Genomic DNA, 22,545 nt, shown 5'->3' with positions numbered 1-22,545 from the left:
GAATGTCAGGCATCAAGGAGATCCTAATCTATAGATGACATGGCTACCTCTGCCAGTGATTAAATTACTGTAATAATTAAAATAATTTTCTTCTTGTCAGAGAAGCTATATAATTTATGTTTGAAGGGTAAGTTAATACAAGATTACTCCCTATATGTTTTCATTACGCTGAACATGAAGCTGTTTTTGGAGGGTAAAAAAAATGGGTCAAATATCAATAATCTGAAGACAAGGGGGTATGTTAGCCTACTGCTTCTTCCAAAGGAAGATAAATTGATTTTATTTTATATGAACTGCAATATGTAACAGTGTCATTGCTTGTTTAATAGTTTTGAGGTATTTATTGTTTATTTCCACAGTAAAATTAAGTGTTTGCAGTGAATAATAATAGCTAATAGAATTACCTTCATGTGTGTGTTCCTTTGAAATGCTCTCCTTTATCCATAGCTCAGCTAAAACAGAAACATTAACCTTGAAGTCAATTTTAATCCTACCTAGAAACCTTAGTTTTAGAACTCAGTTGGGAGCACATGTGATTGGAAAGGTGATTTCTCAGAATCCTTAGTTTGATGTTGTCTCAGTCACTGGTGATATGGACAGTTTGATGATAAGTTTTAGAAACTGCCCTGTTTTGATGAGGGCTTATTTATTTTTATGAATAATAATGCAGTAGTCAGTGCAAACTCCTTAGCATGTTTAGTGAGTTGACAGAATTTATTTGGAGGAGTGATTCTTTCCCCCCTATAACTGGTACATACTGAGATTTCAGAGAAATCTTTAGTGGAGTGTCCATGAATGGGGTACTAGAGGCCATCCCCCCAAATTCTATGCACATTTTGGTCAGTATAGAGATATATATTATTTACTGCACCTATTATCATCATCACTATAGTGATAATGTCTTTCTAACTAGTCTGCCTAGTCTGCTCTGGGCCCCTGCTCCAGTCCGTAGCCTACTTCACATGGTATCCAGAATAGGGTTTTTTCCCTTTGCACTGAGATGCATCGCCAGCCATTTTAATTTTTTTTTTTTATTTTGACATAGGGTCTTACTAAATTACTAAATTGCCAGGCAGAATTCAAAGTTGCAGTCATCCTGCCTCGCTCTCAGAGAGTGCTGGAATTATAGTCCTGTGCTAACAAGCCCACCCAGAAGAGTTTCTAAAACTTAAGTGAGACCATGACCTATATCTGAAAATGTTAAGTTTATCGCCCTGCTCACAGTCCAAACCCAGAGCTTTACAGGGCCAGGATGTCTCCTGTCGGTTCATCCTGTTTCCTCCCGAACTTTTCTCCTGGTTCTGCTTGCTTCATTCCGCAGTCACTTGCTGGTCCCTCTGCCTGGCATGGCTTCCTCAACCCCCACCGGTGTCAGGTGCCCAACTCAGTAAATGTCCTTGTGTTGGGATGTACTCCTCCTCAAAAGTTGTTCACAGTTTATCTGAAAATAACATTTAACCGCTCTACCACTGAGGTATGACCCGGCCCTTTTCGTTCATTTTTTATGTTAGACAGGGTCTCCCTAAGTTGCCCAGGCTGGCCTCAGATTTCTGATTCTCCTGCGTCAGCCTCCTAAGTAGCTAGGGTTACAAGCATTGCACTTGGCTCCTAACTGTCTTTTACTTAGCATGTATCATAGTGCCCTCTGTCATAGTACATATTTTACCTAACTGTCTGTCTCTTTTCTGTGTTCCCTGTTCCATTCTTCATGGAGGTAGAGATTTTTATCTTTGCTCTCTCTGCTTTTCCGGTGGACGGATATACCTATTACGCACGAAACTCACCCAGAAAAAGGCTTTGTAAACATGCGGAAACACAGTGACTCCTCAGAGCCCCGAGTCCTTCTTCCCTCCTCACCGTTGATCTGCACTGCCTTCATGGAGGTGTCAGGTTATCCCCAGGCTTCTTGTTAATTTTCTCATCTGTGAAATAAGGGTTTTTCAAGTTTCCGTCCTGGCATGAGAGTCGGCAGGCCCACAGCCAGAGGCCATCTTTCTGCATAAATGGACCAGTTATCTTGAATAAAGAGCTATCTTCCTCCTGCCACCATTTCTTCTGAGCACATCAGGGGTTCAGGGAGAATCTTTACGTGGTGCCGCTCTTCATTTCCCATTTGTTTCTGGCTAATTTGTAGAAATACAGTTGATTTTTATATATTGCTTTTCCAAATAGATGGTGGTGTTGAAAAAAGAGTTTTGCTGCTTCAAGAGCTTTACTGCCCCTGTCTGAGCAAGTGTGTATGCATTGTGCTTTGAACAAGTTAATTCAAGGAAGGGTAAAAAGCGAGGAATTCCCATTCAGGATTTTTTTTGTGCTGGTTTGGTTTTGTCTTTAAAGTTTCTCACATTGCTGTCGTCTTTATATACTTTTCCCCCTTACAGGAGTGAGATTAGCAAAGAGGTTACCGAGGCATGTGCTGTCATTTTTGTTCATAGCCCTGTTAAGAGAGAGAGAGCTATCAACCTCCATTTTCCAGTCTTGGGAGGAAGCCAATCTCTTCAGGAAAGAACCTTGCCCACAGCTTCAGGCCTGGCAGCCTTCAAAAGGCCAGATTCCTCTAAATGCTCGCTGATAGACAGCTCAGAAATATTGTTAACTTGTAAGCCCACGTTTAGGTCAAAGGGCCCATTTTGCTTAAAACTCCCAAATATTTTCTCCCTTCTCCTGCGGTTTTGTTTGGGATACATGCATATATAAAAACAATGCATGCTTTTATCCCTGTCTTGCCATTGCTTAAATGACTGCCTCAGATATCGATCACACTCTCACATTCTTAGCTACTGTGGGAATAGAGACTTGAAAAAGAAAAGGCAAAATAGTGTGTGAGTAACTCTCATCTTTTCCCTCTCCTGGGAGCATAGAGTCCCTTCTTCAAACATACAGCTGGGCGGGAAAGGCATGGTCAGAAATTTTTAATGCTTCCCTGAGTTCCTTGGGATAAATCACAGACTCTGTATAGCAGTCAAGACCTAACCGAGATCTGAATCCTGGGCAGAAACATTTCTTCTTCCAGACCCTGCACTCCTGCCACCACATTGCCATCAGTTCTCTTTCTTTGCTGTGAGGCCTCCAACTAGGAGGCCTCCTAGCGACAGACCAGCTGGTTCCACCTATCGCAGGATAAGACAGCTGTCAAGAATCAAATGTCACTGTTATGGCTTGTATCTCGATGTCGCCCAGAGCCTCACGCAGTCGTAGATGGAACATTTTCAGAGGTGGCTAGATCTAGGGTGCGTGATTGATTCCTGGTGCAATGCTAGGAGTAAGGGTGCTAGGATTAAGGGTGAGTGATTACTAAATCAGTCCACCGATTGGTTTGGCACTGCCTTAATCCCGGTAGCCTGGATACAGTATCAGGGACAGAAGGAGGCTTGTCTCTCCTCTTGCTTGCTTTGTTACCTTCTGCCTGCCATGAACTGTTTCCTCTCTGCCAGGCCACCCTGCCTTGGTGCCAGCCAATTATGGACTGAAACCTCTGAAAGTGTGAGCTAAATAAACCTTTGCCCCTTTAACTTTGGGTGTGAGGTATTTTGTCAAAGCAACAAGAAAACTAACCAAGACAGCCACCTTCTTCAAGAAACATTTGCCTCTTACCTTTCTGTCAAAATTCCTTCTTCTCAATGAACGTTGCTTTTCCTTTATTAGAATCTCTTTATACTAGTTACATACAGATATGTCTCTCTTATCAGACAAGGCTTCTTGAAGACAAGGCCTTACATATGGAGTATGTGTTCAATAAGTGTTTGTTGGATTAAATTTCATTTTCTGCAGTTGCACTGTTCTTAGTCCCAGTTAGAAGCTCAGATCTATGCATGCAGCAAGGAATAAGTCAGTGCAACTTACTCCAGAGTACAGTTCTGTGGCTTCCGAGCTTCAGTTGCCAACACTGAGACAGTCACGCACCAGAATAGGAAATGCTATGAAAAGTACAAAATGCATAAAAGAAATGCACGCACATCCCAGAAACAGTACATTTAGAAAACACCCCATACCCGATGGATTATCCTCAAGTACTTTTCAAAAGCTTGTCATTGAGCATTTACTTATCGCCAAGCTGCCTTTCTTAATATATTTACTTTTATAAGATTTTACTGCATCTTTTTTGCCCTATCAAGGGATAATTTTAGTGTTTTGTGGAACATTGAATTTTTCTGGGGCAAAATATTTTGGTCCAATTGAAGAGGTCATTAAATAAAAGACACACTGTTGTGTTCTCATGATGAAACTAGAGAGAATATCAGTTTAAGTGGTACATCAAGATGTCCTAAAATTCTTGCTGGAGAAAGTAGTAAACAGCCTTTCATGCCCAAATTCTAGTGGATCATTTAATGGTTAACAAAGGAAAGGAAATTTATTCTACCCTTGTTGACAGTAGGCCAAGTGAGAGTTCATTTCCTGGTCTCTTCTTCTGGTGTATGAGAAAATAAGGTATCAAATTTGAGTTCACTTGAGATTCTATGAAGTGTAAGCCTGGTTTCGTCCAGAGCAGAGAAAAATATGTTGGAATAAAAAGGGAATTTCAAAAGCATTTTAACACACTATTTTGAAACAGACTTTTAGATGTCTGTTCAATATAGTAATTTTCTTTACTTTTCTATAGATTTTTTTAATTAGAAAAATATTTTTGTAGTTGAAAGTGTTGGATTTTGAAATGAACATTGTGTTCATTATTTTTTCTTTAAATAAAATTGTGTTCTGTCTTGTTGAGATATAATTGTTTTTCTGAGGAGGTGGTAACCTTCAAAATTTAGAAAATAATTCTGGATATGAATTCATCTGTTTTTTCATCTATAATATCTGAAAGTCTAATTTAATATGCTGTCCCACAAAAGAAGCACAGTCATAAGTCCTCAAATAGAAAAACAAACAATAACAACAGCCAAAAAACTTCAACGGGCCTTCATTATGAACTTGATCTGAAATAGAGATTTTGTACCAGCAGGTCATCTCTGTTTAAAAGGATCACTGTCTGGCTCAAACTTTGTGATTGATTCCAATTTAAAATGATTGTTTTAGAAGTTAAGCCGAGTGCCTTCTTGGTAAAGATGGTGGTCACAGGAAATGGAAAAAACAATGGGGGCATTTATTTCTATGATACATTTCACTGCATCAAAGTAAGCTTTGGGGAGAATGGAGACCCTCCTCCGTGTGTGTGTGTGTGTGTGTGTGTGTGTGTGTAGTGTGTACTGTGATCTCGGATAACTAATTACAATTTTACATAGAGAAACTGAATATTAATAGAATCATATCCCATTATTTATTTATATTCTCTATACCAAAGGAAAATTTGAAATCGTGATGTACTTAATATTCCCCAGTGCATGATGTAAAAGCATCAGGAATCACTTCACTCCCTGAAATAGAAAGTAATTTGACAAAACTGCTTGAAGTCAAAAGAAAAAAAACCCATCATGGTAGCCTGGTGACAGTCAGTGTGTGAGAACCTTCCAGGAAAGAACATGCAGGGAAATCCGATGAGGGCATTAATGTGGCCCCACCTGAAGGCTGCAGAGTGACTGCAGATGGGTTTCTTGTTGGGCAGAAATATTTCAACGATGACCCTTAGTTCTTTTGATATGGGAAAGCCTTTGGCACCAGCTACTTCTCATTCTGTAACCTCTCCTACCTTGAGCTTTTAATGCCATTATTTTAATGTTTAAACCTACACTGAAAGTGTTTTTTCAAAAACCACCTGCACATTTTCATGGCTTTTCTAGCTATCAGGATACTTTAATTGAAAAGCAAACCAAATTTAGATGATTGTACATAAAATAAAAATGATTTGAAAATAAATTATAAATGTAGCATATGGAATAGGCACGCTAAAGCTGAAGGAAGAGTGGGAGACTGAGGAGTTAATCAGGATAAAACAGTTTTCACCTATGAATAAGAAAGTCTTTTGTCAGTGCATAAGTGATTTCCCAGTAATGTAGTCTGTGTGCTCAGAGTCAATAATGTCCACCAGTAGCCGATAATGGTCATTTAAAGCATTAGCGCGCATGAACAATGTGCCTTGCGATTTGGAGCATGGCTAGACAGGAAACCGAAGCCCTCATTTCCAGTCCTTGAATCTCAGGGCAAAGAGGGCGGAAGAGGCCCTTTTCACCTCCAGGGTTCTAAGTGGCCACGAGCACATTTTCTGAGGGAGAGCATTAGTTTCTGGGCCTGTTCTCTGCCTGAACGGTTTTATATCAGAGAAGGTAGCAGCGGAAAAAGGACAGGGGTGGCTGTTATCCCTTGTTTGTTGGTGCCGCTACCACAAAACCACCACATGATCCGTGTGGCTCCTACTTCCCGAGGTCGCATTTGGTGTGTGTCATCCATTCTTGTATTCATTTGAACCTCTTAGAATTAAAACTAATTACAGGGTTGATTCCAAACATTTTAAGTTCAACCCCTGCCACCCTCCTTAGAAATGTAGTCTGAGATAAATGTAGAGTGGTTTTTCATGAAATTTTTTCAATATTCTGGAACAGTGTTGCTAAAAAAGTGAAATTTTAAATCCTACGGATCTCTTTTAAAAATTCCTTTTCTGATTTATGGGTTTAGAGTGGGACCTGAGAGTTAGTTTTTCTAGAAAGTCCCAAGGTTCTGCTAATGTTCTCACCTGAGTACACTTTGAGTAGAAAAATTCTAGAGAGCATCAAAGATTGCGCCTATTCTATACGATAGGAAAGTAGTGTATCAGACATTTTAAGGTTGCACAAGCCGTCCTGAAAGCAATCTCACACGTCCATCTTCAAAGAGCTCGGGCTATGACCCTTGTTTGGGGAGGGGCCCTTTTGCAGACTGCCCCATAGGGTATAACCACAGAGTAGGAGGAGAAGTTCTGTTGCTTGTCTTTATATAGTGCTTGCTAGGGAATCACTTCTGAGAAAGGGGCTAGGAGGTTGAGGAGTGGGATGGTCCTTTAGTGTTTTCTTGGTACTAATTCTTGTTGCATTTGTTTGGTGGGGAAATCTCCATCTTGGATTTAAGGTGCCTGACTCCAGAAGATAATAATATTAATGTACATGTGTGTACATGTATATGTATGTGTATAGTTAACGTACAATTGACACACATATATGCATGTATATTGTATGTATACATTTACACATTTAATAGTGAAAGTTCAGTTTTTCTCACTTTAATGCTACACCTAAGTCAACCCATTTAAAATTAAGTTTAAAAAAACGATGTCAGAACTCAGGCTTGTAGCTTTATGTGTCACGCTGAATCTTACACTCCCTACGTTTTTATTAATTTCATCTATTGGCTGTGGATGGCTAAGTGGACTAGGGTGCTAACCCGGGCACAAGACTGAGATGGATGCATTGAAGATGGAGGGTAGCGGACCTGCGGATCAGCACAGCAGCTTTCCTGCTCTGTGGAGGAGCTGTTTTTCACATCCTTAGGGCTTCTCAGGCTCCCGGGGCTTCTGTTCATGCAGCTGGCCTGGGGCCTGGAGAAACAGGCGAAGGAGCAGCCTCGTAGGGAAGGAAGCCCCTCTTCGTCCCCTGGAATCCACTCATTTTTACCTTTTGGACATGTGTGGGGTCTGCAAGATTTGGATTGAAAAGCCTGATGTAAACTATTACTGTTTCTCACCGAAAGCATTCAGAGGGAATATTTTAAGCAACACATTGATTTCTCCCCTGTTCACATACTTATTAAACAGGTCTTCATTGTCCACTGTGGGCAAGGCAGTGTTGTAGACACTACTGGGTAAATAAGATGAATAAACATAAATCCCTGTCCTCTTTGCAAAAAGCCCAGAAACCATAATGGCGGTTGGAAAGAAGCCATAGTGATGCTAAAAGCACCATGGTAAGGGGAAAGCAGAATGCACCGTTCAGCGTGCTGGGTCAGGGGTGCCACAGCTTTCTTTTCATCTCTTGAGGCGTCATCACAGGAGGTATGTGGCAGTACGTGCTGGTGTTCCAGATGTGTGATCTGTAAAATGTTTCAGTGTGTGACGTTGTTATATGGGAGCGCTGCTGGATTTCTCTGTCATCTCACTTAAAAAAAAAAAAAAAAACTAGCCTTGATGATTTTATCGTGTCTGATTGTTTGCTTCTGAGGTAACCGGTCTAGCATACTCATTTACCATGCAGACCACAGAGGCAAAGGGCCCGGGTCCAATTCTCGCCTAGCTGTTGACTGAAAGTCATACCTTGGGCAAGTTACCTAATCCTACCTAATGAGCTCTTTCATTTAGCTACAAAATGCAACTGTTAAATACCTGCTCCAAAGAGTTATTGAGAGGAGTAAAGACATGCAGAAGGCACAAGCAAAGGGCCTGGCACATAGCAACTCCTTAATAAAGGGTGGGTACTGTCGTTACGTCGTCGTATGTCATGTGAGAAGATACATACTTCGTTCATTTTAATTGATGTCCTTTGGCAGTATTTAAGATACATGGGGATCTTCTAAGTAGAGCATTTCTTTTTTGTTTGTTTGTTGTTTTGAGACAGAGTCTCACTATGTAGTTGACCTGGCTGGTCTCGAACTCACAGCGATCCTCCTGCCTCAGCCTCCCAATTGCTGGGATTACAAGCATGCGCCAACATGCCCGGCTAGTAGAGCATTTCTTGTAATCACAAAGGCACAGCCTCAGTGAATCCTGCACCGTGAGCACCTGCCTTGAGTCCATACCCAGTGGCCAGCATTGCCCCTGGGATGCATTCTGGGATACTTTCTGCATGTGACATCTGGAGTAAATCTAGACATCTTGACTTCTCCTATCTAGACTGAGAGCTCTAGGGTCTGGAGAAGAGTGAAGCAGGGAGACCTTTGCACCGCAGGGGCCCTGCACAATCGTAAGTGTGGCTATGAGATAAGGCTTGTCATTGTAATGAGTGGCAAATGTGTCATTCATCCCTTGGGCACTGAGGTGACCGGTGAGGATAGAGTAAAGGAAGGAGGTAGCTTTAGATTGAGGCTGCAAAGGAAAGTATTTGCCTCATAGAAGTGGGATTACTGTAAACTATGTTGACCCACTTTCATGCCACAAATCTTTCACAAACTGTTTAAAGAAAGGGGAGAGAAAGAAGTAGACAGCTGAAGATGAGAACGCATCTGCAGAGGTTCAGGTGCCAGAGGTTGCCTTGAGTGGCAGTTTTGCTTTTAGAACTCTGCTATTTTGTTTTTGGTTAGTTTTATTTATTTTGCATCAGTTCTACATATTTGTGATATGTAATGAATGCATTTATCATGGAAAGTTGGTATGTGTACATGTCACATCTCGATCCTTTTTTACTCCTTTTCTCCCCTTCCCTCCAATCTTCTCTGTCTGATTTATTTCATTGATCATTATCATCGCCATCAAGTGCATCCTTTTTCCTACAAATGACTCAAATTCATCCTTCTTTATGACTGAGTAGTCGTCCATTGCATATGTATAAATATCACATTTTGTATATATACATATCTATCTATCTATCTATATATATCAGATGTTATTTATCTGTTCGTTTGTTGGTGGACATATAGACTGCTAGTGGTATTGCAGTTGCTTAAAAAACCTTAGTAACTAGTACACTTGCTGCTATGGAGTGTAAGCATGGAAACATGTTAGACTATGTCACCAAGTGGAGGCTTAGCCTTTTGGATTGTTTTCTGACCCGTCTCTCCTGAAAACGTTATCTTTTTAATAAATAGTGGGCATTTTTGTTGTTGTTTGTGGCAGTAGTCATTTGATAATGACGAGTGTATGTGCACACACACACACTTCTGCTTTCCTCTGGCATCAAAATATCCTCCAGCTTTGGGCCTTTTTCCTCACTGTATGTAAAACTGGTAAACAAAACCAGAAGCCATGGGAAAAGGGTAAAGAGAGCAACAGAAAAGAACTTTCGCTTTTGTCAAAAAGCCCGCCACTGACTGAATTTTAAAGGAAAGTTGATGGATCTTTTTCTCTTGTCTGTATTAGTAGAACAAAGCCGCGCTCCTGGGGCAGAGAGGTCCTTCTGTGAATTGGAAAGCAATTTCAGTCCTATGCTAGGACTCCTATCAGAAGATAAAACTTTCACACATGATTTTAACGAAGTATCAGTTACGGGGAAATTTTTTTAAAAATCTGTTTTGCAGACCTTCACAATATACTTATTTTCTTTTGGTGTGGGACAGTCACTAATGAAGTCTGCGAAGCTGGAAGTTGTTGCTTCTATTTTTATATTGCGTTCTACCCAGTTCAGAAGATTGCTGGTTTTCCCCACAAGGCTCCAGTTCACTCTCAGCTCTAAACTGGAGACTCATCAGCCTGCAGAAGCCAAGTTTCTCTCTTGTCTTTTACTGGGAACAGGAAAGGTGCTGTGGAGAGGAATCCAGATAGGATCGTTCAGGAGAAGGTGACAGCAGATGGTGGGAGGGCTGGACTGTGAACAAGCTTGAGTGTCAGGAGCAGAGTGAGCCTCAGAAAAAGCAGCTGCCCAGACCGGAGTGAGGAACAAGCCAGGGGCCACGTAGGGCGGTATCCTGGGACAGAGCAGGCAAGGACACCTACAGCTGGGCACAGACACTCAGCTGGTTCTGCTGTCAGCATGAGCAGCAACCCGGGCACTGGGCAATTGGCACTGCAGCCTGTCAGAATTTGCGGAAGATTATTTCTTAAGTGAAATACTGAAAAGTTAAGGGATGAATCTGGACAGTGATGGAATGGATGACATCATCAGTCAAGAATCCCCAGTGGATATGGAAGGGAATTATAAAAAGGTAAGGCGGCAGAACTCTTTTGTTTATAAACAGTTGGACCATTTCTCTAACTGGGAGGAAGATCACCCTTGAAGAGTTGCCAAATTCCACACTGAGTGGCCATTGCAGTGAGATAGTCAGGAAAACTAAATGCAAGAATCAGATGCATTCAGCTAGGAATGTTCTTTCCCTTGCTTGTATTCGTTAATACATTATGGCAGTAACAAAGTATGCATGTTATTCTGAAGTTGAAAAATTGTATACGTACTTCATTACTAGGCAAGCCTTTTATAGAAAGAAATATTCTTTAAAAATTATTGACACACATAAACAGTTCATCTCACATAATTACTGGAATGGCTAACCTATCTATGTTTGACAATTTTAACAATGAAAAATTTACAGCTTTAGGAAGCAGAGTTTTGGCTTTTTAAAACTTGATATCTCTTCTCTGCTTTCTTTTTCTTTTGAAAGTCAGTTTATATATTTTGGGAATGTTTTATATGGTAATTGTCTAGTAATAACAGGCTCAACTAAAAATAGCTTTAGTTATATGGGTGAGGTCCTGAAATCATACTACAAGTATATGCTTGTCTGTCTACAGAAGGCTAAATACACACTATGTACTTCCTCTCCTATTACTTGCCAAAAGCCAACTGTAGTTCATAACACAGCATAATGTGAAGAAGGATCCTTCTGTCCTGGACTGGAAATGAAGATTTCTTTTCCCTCTGAGGCAAATATCAATTAATATAGCCTGATAGAATAGTAAATCTTGAGGCTCATTTTTTACTGGCTGAAACATGCCATTAGCTTTTTCTCCTCAGAATGAGATATAGGAAAATGCTTCTATAATGTTAGCTCCTTAGGAATACTAATGTAAATGATGTCAGCTTGTATCTTTCATCTATAATTGTGTTTGAGTATAGGGACTCTTTTAAGTATATGTTTCATTCTTAGAGTAATTCACAACAGTTCACGTGCTTTCTCCAAAAGGTAATCCTAAACATGTAAAAGAGGTCTCAGTGACCTGCCATGCTGCCCTAGCTCTTTCATCTCTTGTGATAACCAAGGAGAGAGTGAATGCCCAGGGTGATAACTTTGTAGAGTCCTGAAACCCTAACACTTCTCAGCTGTCCCCTTTACCCCTCCACTGGAAGCCAGTGTGTGAAAGACACTTAAGACTCTGCCACTTATCCAGCCATGCAAAGCAAGCGTTCAATTCACAGATTTCCTCTGTTTGCAGTACCAAAGAACTTGTCATGATTTTCTTTGTCAATCAGTTTTCCAGCTAGAAAAGTGTAGGTCACTTCACATGGAGGAAAAAAAAAAGATTTACTATTGATAATACATCAACAAAAAAGTCTTGATCACTGTGATTTTAGCCTACTTAGAAATGGGGAACCTGGATGGCTGAAATTATGAGCAATGATTTGCAGCAGCTGAGACCGAGCTGACTAAAGCTACAAGCACGTGAGGCTCAGGGAGCTTTAGAACATCCACAGCCACAAAGCAAAGCTGGCATTGTGTAGCCCTCGTCTGAGAGGTGGTAGAATGCCACACGTGATTTCAGGAGAAACAGCACTAGTGGATTAGTACAGAAATCACTGGATGAAACTTCGGGAAGCACAGAACACTAAGAGATCAGTATAGTGTGTTGGACATGTGTTCTCGAGTCATCTCACCTTTTCAGCTATCTTGGGCAAGTGCTTTCGGATGTGTACATACCACGATTGCTGTGAAAGTTTCATTATGTTTCCAAAAATATGATTTGAAATTTCATTAAGAGTTATTGAAAAAGAGTAACATGAGCTTTTTTTTCAAGGCAAAGATTAGGAAAACCTGTTATCTAGTATAAAAATCACTTTCCCTTCTTAGATTTTTTTTTTCTGTTTTTTTGCGCTAATTTTTTGTTCTTTGGTTAGCTAAACAGAACATATAATTAAATGCCATAAAACAGCACTTTGTAGGCTTTTTTACCTTGCATCCGTCAAAAAAACATATTAGATTCTATGCTTCTAATATGCGTACAATCTATTCAGAAATTACACTTATTTACCACTATAAAAATACATGATATATGTATCACAAATGTGTCACAAGTACGTAGTTTAAAGACTAAAGTTTTGTTGTTGTTGTTGTTGTTGTTGTTTTTGGTACCAGAGATTGAACTCAGGACCTTGAACTTGCAAGGCAAGTGGCGGAACCACGAGCTAAATCCCTGGCCCAAGACTAAAGTTTTTAAAAATAAAAGGTTTCAATAGTTTTTCCACCCTACTTTGAGATCAGTGGTCAAAAACAATTGGAAAAGTGGTATACCCTGCCCAGGTGCCATAGAATTCCCTGAACTAGTTGTACTAATAAATATCACATGTCCATAGGGATTGCTTTGCAGGATTGTTTTAAAGTCAGACAAACAGCCTTCAGGGGGAAAAGTCGCTTTCCAATGACTAAAATTAGATTCCACCAAGGCAGAGGAAGGAAGAGTTTACGCATCTGTTCCTTTTCCTGGGGGAAGATCCTGCTTGTTAAAAAGAAATGTTTCATTAAGTATCTCTGGTTTCTTCAATAATGGAGGTAAAACTGTACACAACAGAAATAGATCATAGTATGTAGGAAAGAAAGCGGTGGGCTTGGCAGCCTATGCTGCCTTACTTCTCTGCCCTACTAGGAGCAAATTCTGAGTCCTTGGTAAAGAACCACACGGCTGGCTGACAAAGTGGCCCTCAGCAGAGGGGTCCGTGTCCTTGTTCATTCACACTTATTTCCCAAGAGCCTTCCTCGTTCCTGACTTTATGCATTGTGCCAGGACCTCAGAAAGGAGACTGAGCTTTCCCTCCGAAGGCTTACAGTGTGAATTGGGAGTCACAGAAACGAATTTGCTACCTGGAATTGTTGCTGCTTGGAAGAGTGTTGAGACAGCCAGCGTAGACTTCCAAAGTTTGCATCCTCAGCTGTCCCAGGATGGGGGAATATCCAAATGACACCAATGGAGAGTGAGAAAAGGAAATCCACATTTAACATACTATACAGCATAATAACACAAGACTGGCTCCAACTTGGTCCAGAGCAAACTCAGGGAAGCCAGTTTTGCCTTCTGCTGCCCTGCTGCTGTGCACAGATTAAGGTTCTCGCGAATGGGCAAGCCTGTGGTCCCAGGACTGGGCAAGCCTGCTTGCCTGGCTTTGTTCTGCAGAGGTGCTGTCTCTAGTGTCACGCATCCAATTACAGTGAAAGATTAGGGAGGACCCGTGAAAAAATTAAAAGGCTGGAAGGAACAATATTTAAAGTGAAGCCACAGCTGCGCCTCATGTTTTTTTTAAAAGGTGAATGGAAATGACTGCTTGAGATAAACTGTAATAAACAGGGACACAGAATGCCAGCTGCCGTTCCAGACGAGCGCTCAGGCCTCCCCACGCAGTTACGGAGGAAAAGCAGCCCTCCATCTCCATTAACCCCATCTCCATTAAGCCTCACGTCTTCCTGTCTGCCAGGGATGAATGCATTTGGAGAATCCTGTGAAGTTACCCAGCCTGGGGCCGAGCCCCACCTCAACCACCTGGAGGGAATCTCCTCTGCTCTTTGGGCCAGAATGTCCTTTTCCTCAAAGGTCAAATAAGCCCCGTCTGTCTTAGACGTTGGACGCATGGAGCCTCCTGGCCTCGAGTTCAGGGTTTGGTCCACCTCTCTCCCCCTTGGCACACCCCAGCGAGACAGCCGGGCCACAGAGCTGGCGTTTGTAGTGACTGGGTTTCCCCTTAAATGCCAAGCCCACCCTTGCACCCCTTCCCCCGTCACGGTCCTCTCCGCAGCCTCTGCACCACCCCTGGACCTCTGGCTCCCGTGTTTTGTGTACACTGTGACTTGTTAAACTGAAACACAACTTACATACGTAAAATTCATTTTTAAGTCTCCCCTTTGATGGTTCTTAGTGTATTGTATTTACAAGATTCTGGAAGCCACCATCTAATTCCAGAACATTTCATCACTGTAAAAAGAAGTGCTGTACCCATTAGTTACTCTAGATGCTCCTGGCTGTTAGCTCTGTTAACTACTAATTTACTTTCCATCTTTATTAACTCCTAAGTTCCAGACACTTCTGGCTCTTTTTTCCGTCTTTTTCTCTACTTTTCCTACCTTACCCAACCCTTCCTTTTAATATGAACATCAGCAACCCTTAATAAATTATCTCTTTGTTCCAGACAGTGTACCAAGTACCCAATTGCTTTCTATATAGTATTTAAAAAATGCATATGCTTTCTTTTAAGCAAAGAAAACAGCTCAAATAGTTTTAATAACATGCACTACTGTCAGAGTCAAAATGTTTTCTTGAGTCTCCCCGACTCTGAATCCCCCTGCACTACTCTGCCTCTTTTCGGTTACGTGTCTCTGCCAGCTCTAGCAGATCCTAAGTCTAGCCTGACATGGGAAGTTGAGGACACCAACTTCCTGGCACTTGGTTAAGGTTTGGCTGTTTCATAACTATGCAGTGTTGCAGACCTTTGTGTTCCCGACAGTGATACTGAGTGACTGTGATGGCCTTGCAGGCTTCTGAAATGGCACCTGTTAAAAATAGAGTTGCCAGATAACACTGTCCTGTGTTAAAAAGTAGTCTCTGTAGGCAGTCATTTGAGAACTAGGAATGAGCTCAGAATGCTCTCAGCAGTTTGTATTTTGGATTTGCTGTTCCTATGAAAGGAAAACCATTTGTTTTCAAATATATCCTGTTAGGATTTAATGTTGAAATACTTCCACCACAGCAGTTATCTTTGTGGATTTTGCTCTGGGTTCCTTTGCCTTCACCAAAGTTCCCATTTTAAGTACCTCCTGAACTTTAACCCTGGGTGTTTATTAAATAATTTGGTCCAGTCCTTAACAATGAGGATGTTTCCAGACCGGAGATTTAGCTCAGTGGTTCCGCCGCCTGCTTCAAAAGCTCAAGGTCCTGAGTTCAACAGCCGAGTACCAAAACCAAAAACAAAACAAAGCAAGAAACAACAACAACAACAACACACACACACACACACACACACACACAAAACGAGAGTGTTTCAGTGTTAGGAACTCTGCACAGCACCGCTTCTTATTGTCTGCTTCTGTGTATATCACCTCCTTACAGCATGAGAAGGGATGCAGTGGGTACTAGGCAAAGCTATCTTCACAGTTAGACTAACGTAAACAAACATCTTCATCCTTTGGATTGGCATCACAGCACTTTTGTTGTCAGCCAGTTTTCAAGGTAAACTGGGAAGCCAAAGATTTCTTCCCCTTGGGTGTCTCTGCTGGACTTTAGGTATCCAAGCCAGCTGTCTCATGAGGGCCCGTCCTGAGCAAGTTGCACCCCAAAGCTTCACCATTACGCAGTCGGCCAGGGTGACACCTCACCCCCTGACACTTGTCTAGGATGCAGGTATTAGATGCAAACTTAAGAAATGTTAGTGGCATATTAGGAAACCTGTATTTAGTAGCCGATTGTTTCCTTTCCAGGAGAGTTAATGTAAATCTAAAGTGGAAAATGTCAGAAATTTTTAAAAGGTACCCAGGGATAATATTTAGTGATACAATGGAAAGGTACTATGTTATTTGGCTATTATTTCTACTCTAATTAAAAAGCACTTCCCATGTACTTGACAATCAAAAGCATACAATATATTTGCTCACAGAATGCTATTTTTGTGTTTTGGTCTTGTGATTTATCTCAGTGAGAAAATAATTAGCACTTGTATTTAGGTTTTCTTTTGGCTTTGAAAAAAAATTAATAAAATTTATTTAATGAACAAGTAAGTTCTGTACTTGTAGTTCACATTGTTTAAAAACCTCAGACTCCTCCGCACTGGAATGCTGCCTACAATTATTAGAGTAAAGCAGGCTTCTAAGCAGGGAAAAGAAACAAGAGTGACCACCATTTTCCTAATGGAAGAGCACTTTTCCTCAGGGAGCTCCAGAACCCCAGTTCACCCCTGGTGGATGCTGCTAATGGTGATGACACTGGGTATCACTAGGCAATAGATGGCACTGAAACAAGGGGATCATCAATTGCTTCACAACAGGCATCTTGCCAAGGCCATGACTGAGCCAGACTGCCACAAATGAAATCCACCTGGCTTCAGAGGCTGCTGTGTCATACAAAACAGATGCGTCTCAGACAAAGATGACCCAGCTCTGTGCTTGAATTAGCAGCAGGAGCAGCATCTGGGAATTGTTGGAAATAACCATTCTAAGATCCAACTCAGACCTTCTACAACAGAAAAATAGTCTGTGCTTATATAAGCCTTTTAGGCGGTTGTCTTGTGAAGTCAAGTTTGAGACCTACTGGCTGGAAGAAATGCGTGACCGAAGGTGCACGCACGTGTGCGTGTGTGTCCGTGTGCAGTTCTGCACTTGCCCAGCTGACACTCTGGGCACCGTGAGTTCCGTTCAGGCTTCTGAGATGATGTAACCCACAGTCCTTCAGATTTTTTTTCCTAAACAGCACGTTGTTTTCCTTTTCAGTGCTGAAAGAAAGTAAAGTCATCGTATAGTATCTATAGGAGGTTGGTTCAAGGACCACTGTCAGATACCGAAATCTGTGAAGGATCAAGTCTCTTACATAAAGAGATACAACTTTTTCATAGAGATTACACGAGTCCTCTGGTATACTTTCAATCATCTCCAGATTGTTTGTAAGACTTAATATAATGTGAATACTATGTATATAGTTATTATATTGTACTGTGTGTCTGCATGTTCAGTGCAGATGCATGTTTTCTTAGTATTCTCAATCCTCTGTTAGTTGACCTGCAGGTGTGGAAGGCCCACTGCATTTAATTCATTTATTTAACATGCAGTGTCTGAGGTCTGTGTAGGAGATGGTGAAGGAGAAATGCACTCTCAGCCCTTGCCTTCGAATCAGAATCTGTCCTGACAGCATACTCAGCTGATTCATATGCACTGAAGTCTGAAAAGTACTGAACTGGGTAACAAGTTAGTGCATAAAAAGAGGAATCTGAAAGTGTTCATAATTGTGAATGAAGTGCACTCAGTCATTTTAAAAGTCTACATAATTCCCCATGATGAACAGGTAAATTAGGAAATAAATGAAGGTAGGGAGAGGAGGAAGCTCAATTTAGGAGAAAGATGGAGGACAAGAAATCGGGGAAAGACATTTTGCTTTCTCCCACTCCCTTTTCTCACAGTGGAATCCTGTCCAACCCAAGACTACTTCCTCTCTGAATATTACACCTGCTTTGACTCCCACAGTGCATCTGTGCCATTTTCTGCACCTGGGACTCCTGATTGTCTAAGCCAAGCTTATTCGCATGTATTCATCCTTTAAGGAACCCCTTCCTCTTCATGCAGCAGGCCCTTTCCAGCTGAGTGGTTGCATCATCTGCACACAAGTCAGAAGAAAGCAGCTATTGGTAGTGTCTTGAGTACGAGATGGCTTTTAGTCTTAGATATAGAATGCTTTTTTTTCCCCAAAGTGTGTTCCCAAGAACACTAGAGAGCTCACAGATGTCCTCACAAAACACAGTGTGTGTCAAATAAGTTGAGGAAGTGCAGGAAATACCAACCCCTCCACTTGTAAATGTACGTGCAGATTGGCAATGTTAAAGGAGGTGGCCCTTGCTTCAGAGATGCCAGATTACTAGAGGCTGCCAGCGAAGGGGAGTGCATCAGAGCATGAAGATCAACCTGAAAAGGGATGCAGGAATTGCATTGGTGTATAAGGGATGGGCACACACTGTATCCTGAAAAAGTATGGAGGAGAGCTTGGGGACATACTTGACTTGCAGTTAGACAGTATCTACTCAAGCACAACACTTTATTTCTTATTTCCTTTACTAAATTACCTTTATTTTTATCAAGCTTGAGGATTGCAGTGGACTGTGGCACCTGGGGAAGGCTGAGCCTGGGTGTGTAGAGTCTAAAGGAGTCCAGTGGTCTGTGGTCTGAGATCTTGGCGTGCGTGGTGCCCTCCAAAGGCATTGTGAGTCTTACCAGCGTAAGCACAGGGAGTGGTGACAGGGAATCCAGCAACACATGGCAGGCAGGACAGGACTGCCTGTGATAAGGTTAGTTTCTAAACACGATTTTTACTCTCATCTTGGTCTTGAATACCTTTTCTGTCTCCATGATGAGCCACTACTCCCCAGTTGTCCTGTTGTTTTCTGCTAGCAATATCAACTTTAGATATTTTATTTTTATTTTATGAGAGTATTTCCCAAGGCTGTTTTAGGAGTGGGCATGGCTCCACTTGCCCTAAATGCAAGCTGTATCATTTGGGACATGCTTCTCCCTTTGCCTGCATGCCTACTTGTTCCTTGCTTTGGAGCATCTCTGGGCTTTGAGGGTTGAAAAACTTAACTACTCTGCAAATCTAATTCCTTAAAGAACAAAAAAAGTTGAAACCATGCACACACACACACACACACACACACGCATGCACGCACACACAGGCAACTGGAAGGAACTAAAAACAAAAATCTGACACCATGCACACACACACACACACACACACACACGCATGCACGCACACACAGGCAACTGGAAGGAACTAAATGGTTCCAGTTGTTGAATTTTAAGAAGAAAACCTGTATTTTAATCATCGACTGTGTCATAATTAACTTGAAACATTAGGAATTACATTTATTTCAAAGAAAGATCAAATAGCGGTGATAGAGTGTCTCTGATGAGAAGATGTTTGTATTATAAATATTTGTGGTCACTGTTAGTCTGTACTATTTATCCTTTGCAGTCAAGTGTTTTGTCCTTTTCTGAAAAACCATCACATCTATCTCAGGGAAGCAGTAAATCCATATCTCTTCAGGCTTACATTATATCTCCATCATGGTGTCCAACATTATTAATAGCCTGAACACCTTATACTCGATGTGGAGAAGAAAAAATATAGAACAAGAAAGCATGGATTTAACTATACCTCTTCTACCTACCAATAAGGTAACTTTTCAGCACCCTCAAATTCCTCAGTTTCAAAGCAGATATTATTACAGGATTATCCATAATGCTACCATTTACCAGAGACTTACATTACCATGAGCAGGGATAGCTAACTACTGAGTAATTTACTTAAATTCTCTCCTTTAATCCTCCAGTATCAGGTGAAAACCTTTTATCTTTGGGCTGAGAAGAGCCTTCCATGCACAAAAGCCATCAGAGACATGACAGAAGAAGTAAGCCATTGACTTAAACCACAAAGCACAGTTAAAATTCAAAAGGATAAATATCCTTAATATAAAAATATTTAGATTCCTAGACCTGTGTAGAAAAATAAGCGAAACTAGGGATAAGTAATTCAGAGAAAAGAAAATACAGTAGCTAATAGCACTTAAATGTTTGTCTCTAATAAATCTAAGAAATTAAAACAAAAAGCATACCATTTTGTGCCTATCTAGTTAAAAACAACAGCACTTTCTAAGTTACAGTGCTCTGTGGTAGCCAGGATGTGAGGAAAACAATCCCTTTCCATTGCTGGTGGGCATGTGAATTGGGGCAGCTTTTTCTCTAGAGCAACATGAGGAGATGTGTCAAGAGCCTCATCAGACGTTCACACACAGCTGATCGGGTAATTCTACTTCCAGAAACTGATCCTGAGGAAATCGTCAGACACGTGGGCGAGGATTTGTGTAAAGATGCCAACTTCCATGTTGTTTTTAATTTCACACAACCCAAAGGGCTAACAGTAGAGCGAAATTCCGTAGGATGGAGTGATAAGCCATTGTGCTTTTAAAAAATATAAAGTGATATGACAAAATTTCAAAATGTATTTCACTTTAGAAAGTGAAAAACTGCACACATAAGATTAAAAAGTAGGAGGAAATATATCAAATGTTAGCAGTGATCTCTCTACAGCATGGGATTATGGGTGAAACTTGCACTTTTTTAACGCTTTTCTCAATTTGTTCAGTAGGATCCAGAGAAGGGAGAAAGTGTGTTTGTCTAACAGTATTCTTTAAACTGTTAAGGAAAAGTTTGAGTGTAAAGAAAATTGTGATTAACCTAAATAGAAATATGTTTAAGGTTTCCCCATTATATGCAGTGTATTAAATAAATCAGAAAGAGAGACGTGGAATCACAGAAGTCCTGCGATGGTTATCTTCTTTAAATAAAGCCCTTTTCAAACCCAGCCTAATGTTGTTAAGCATCAATTATTAACTCTCATGTTATCTACTAATTTTGTGTTTGGATTTCAGCTGTACCCTATTGTTTTTTGACTACTATAGGGACACAGGTGAGAACCTCTCTTTCCTATTACATGGATTGGGATATAGGTTCACTGATGTTAAAATGAATTTATCTAAAATAAAGATGTTCAGCAATGGGTTTCTGTTTGGTCTGGACTGCTGAAAGTACCAACCCTGCACAGAAAGGTTGGTTTGCTTTAATTAAGTTCCTGTTAGTACAGTTGTAAGTAGTTCTGGAAATGAAAGGGATGCTTGCTTCCCTTTACAACTTCACGATTACTTTCTTTGTGCTTAGCACTGTGTTAGTCCAGAAAAAAACATGGAGTCAGCATCACATCTGTAAAAAATCTTTATTAAAACTACCTTTCACTTTGTGGCTGTAACACACACACACACACACACACACACACACACACACACACACACTCCTAGTATGCTCCTAGTATTACAGTCTTTTTGGTACATGCCCATTTGGAAAACTATCTACATAGACACATCACCACTAAGTATAAAAATTGAATGCTTACAGTATCCAAGGATTAAATAGCATTAGAGAAAAAAGAAATGTCTGCTTTCATTGAACTAGAAATTCTCAAAACTACTGAAACTAAATTAAATGTGTGGAGGTAGAGCTTAGGGAATGTGTGTATTTTTCAAACCCTACAGAACATTCTAAAGTAGCCAATTGAAGCTGAAACTTCGGAAGCACTGGCCTCGTTGTACCTTACTGAGCAAACTTTATTCTGTGCTGCCCAGTACGATACTCACTATTCTCCTGTGACACTTGAGCTCTTGAAATGAGGCCAGATTAATTGAGGAACTGAATTTTAAATTTTAATTAATTATTAGATCTAAATTTGAATAGCCATATATGGCCAGTAACTGCCATACGAGACAGAGCAACCCTAATGTATTACATGCTGTTCTTTACTAGGGGATACAGCTACACTCATTTTTCAGCCCTTTCGACAGGCTTCTATTTCATGTTTCTGACACAGTGATGGACCAAGAGGCTTCAGAATCCACTGCTGGGAGCATCCAGGCACCATCAAACCTTTGGTAGCCACATCCGGCCTTGTGATCTGGATTTTGTAGCCTAATTTGTAATCTTTCACTCCCTGCTCAGCACATAAAATGGTACTCTCATAATCTTCATCACCTAACAGACCAGAAACTCAGAATCTCATTCCCAGCCCAGGATTTCTAACTCATTACAGTTGTTTTTTATGGAGAGCATTGTAAAGAAACACGACATGAGCGCAGCCATATTGACCTGTGATTCACCCAGCAGTGTGGACGTGCCGTCGCCATAGCAATGGGCTAGTTCAGCTGGTGGTCTGATCTATTGCCTAGCAGATGTAACCCATAATGGTTGTTATTGTTTCCCTCTGGAATGTGTGGGCGGTACTCTCGGTCCCGTGCAGCTCTCGCTCCCATGCAGCTGGAGAGTATAAAAGGGAGAGGTTCTGTAATAAAGCAAGCAAGGAACTTGAGAAGAAAGGTGCGCCCCGCCTCTCTGTCCTCGTCCTTTCAGGTTTAGGACCTGCTGGCAGGATCCTGACGTCGCGGCTCGCGAGTTTTTATTTTTGTTTTTTGTTTGTTTGTCCTTTCTTTCTTTCGTAGCAGTAGTACTAGTGATGGTGGTGATGGTGTCGGTGGTGGTAGTAGTAGTACTAGTACAGTAGTA

At 41.0% G+C, this 22,545-nt stretch overlaps 1 protein-coding gene across 3 annotated transcripts in view; it reads left to right on the top strand.

Annotated features, from left to right (window-relative positions):
- LOC104861674 (IQCJ-SCHIP1 readthrough transcript protein) overlaps positions 1 to 22,545 on the top strand; it is a 571,872-nt gene that overhangs the window by 513,402 nt on the left and 35,925 nt on the right. Inside the window, exon 1 of one of the 3 annotated variants that reach the window (XM_033759715.1) lies at positions 10,479 to 10,695. The exons of the other annotated variants lie outside the window; for them this stretch is intronic. Coding sequence (XP_033615606.1) covers positions 10,618 to 10,695 — 78 coding nt within the window. The 5' untranslated portion in view covers positions 10,479 to 10,617. Of the gene's footprint in view, positions 1 to 10,478; positions 10,696 to 22,545 lie in introns of those variants that run through there. 3 annotated transcript variants of the gene reach the window in all.

The sequence above is a fragment of the Fukomys damarensis genome, unplaced genomic scaffold (assembly GCF_012274545.1).
Source record: "Fukomys damarensis isolate Sample0158 unplaced genomic scaffold, DMR_v1.0_HiC HiC_scaffold_37, whole genome shotgun sequence".
Lineage (NCBI taxonomy): Eukaryota > Metazoa > Chordata > Mammalia > Rodentia > Bathyergidae > Fukomys > Fukomys damarensis.
The sequence above is the reverse complement of the archived record's forward strand: the minus strand, read 5'-3'. Positions and strand labels throughout refer to the sequence as shown.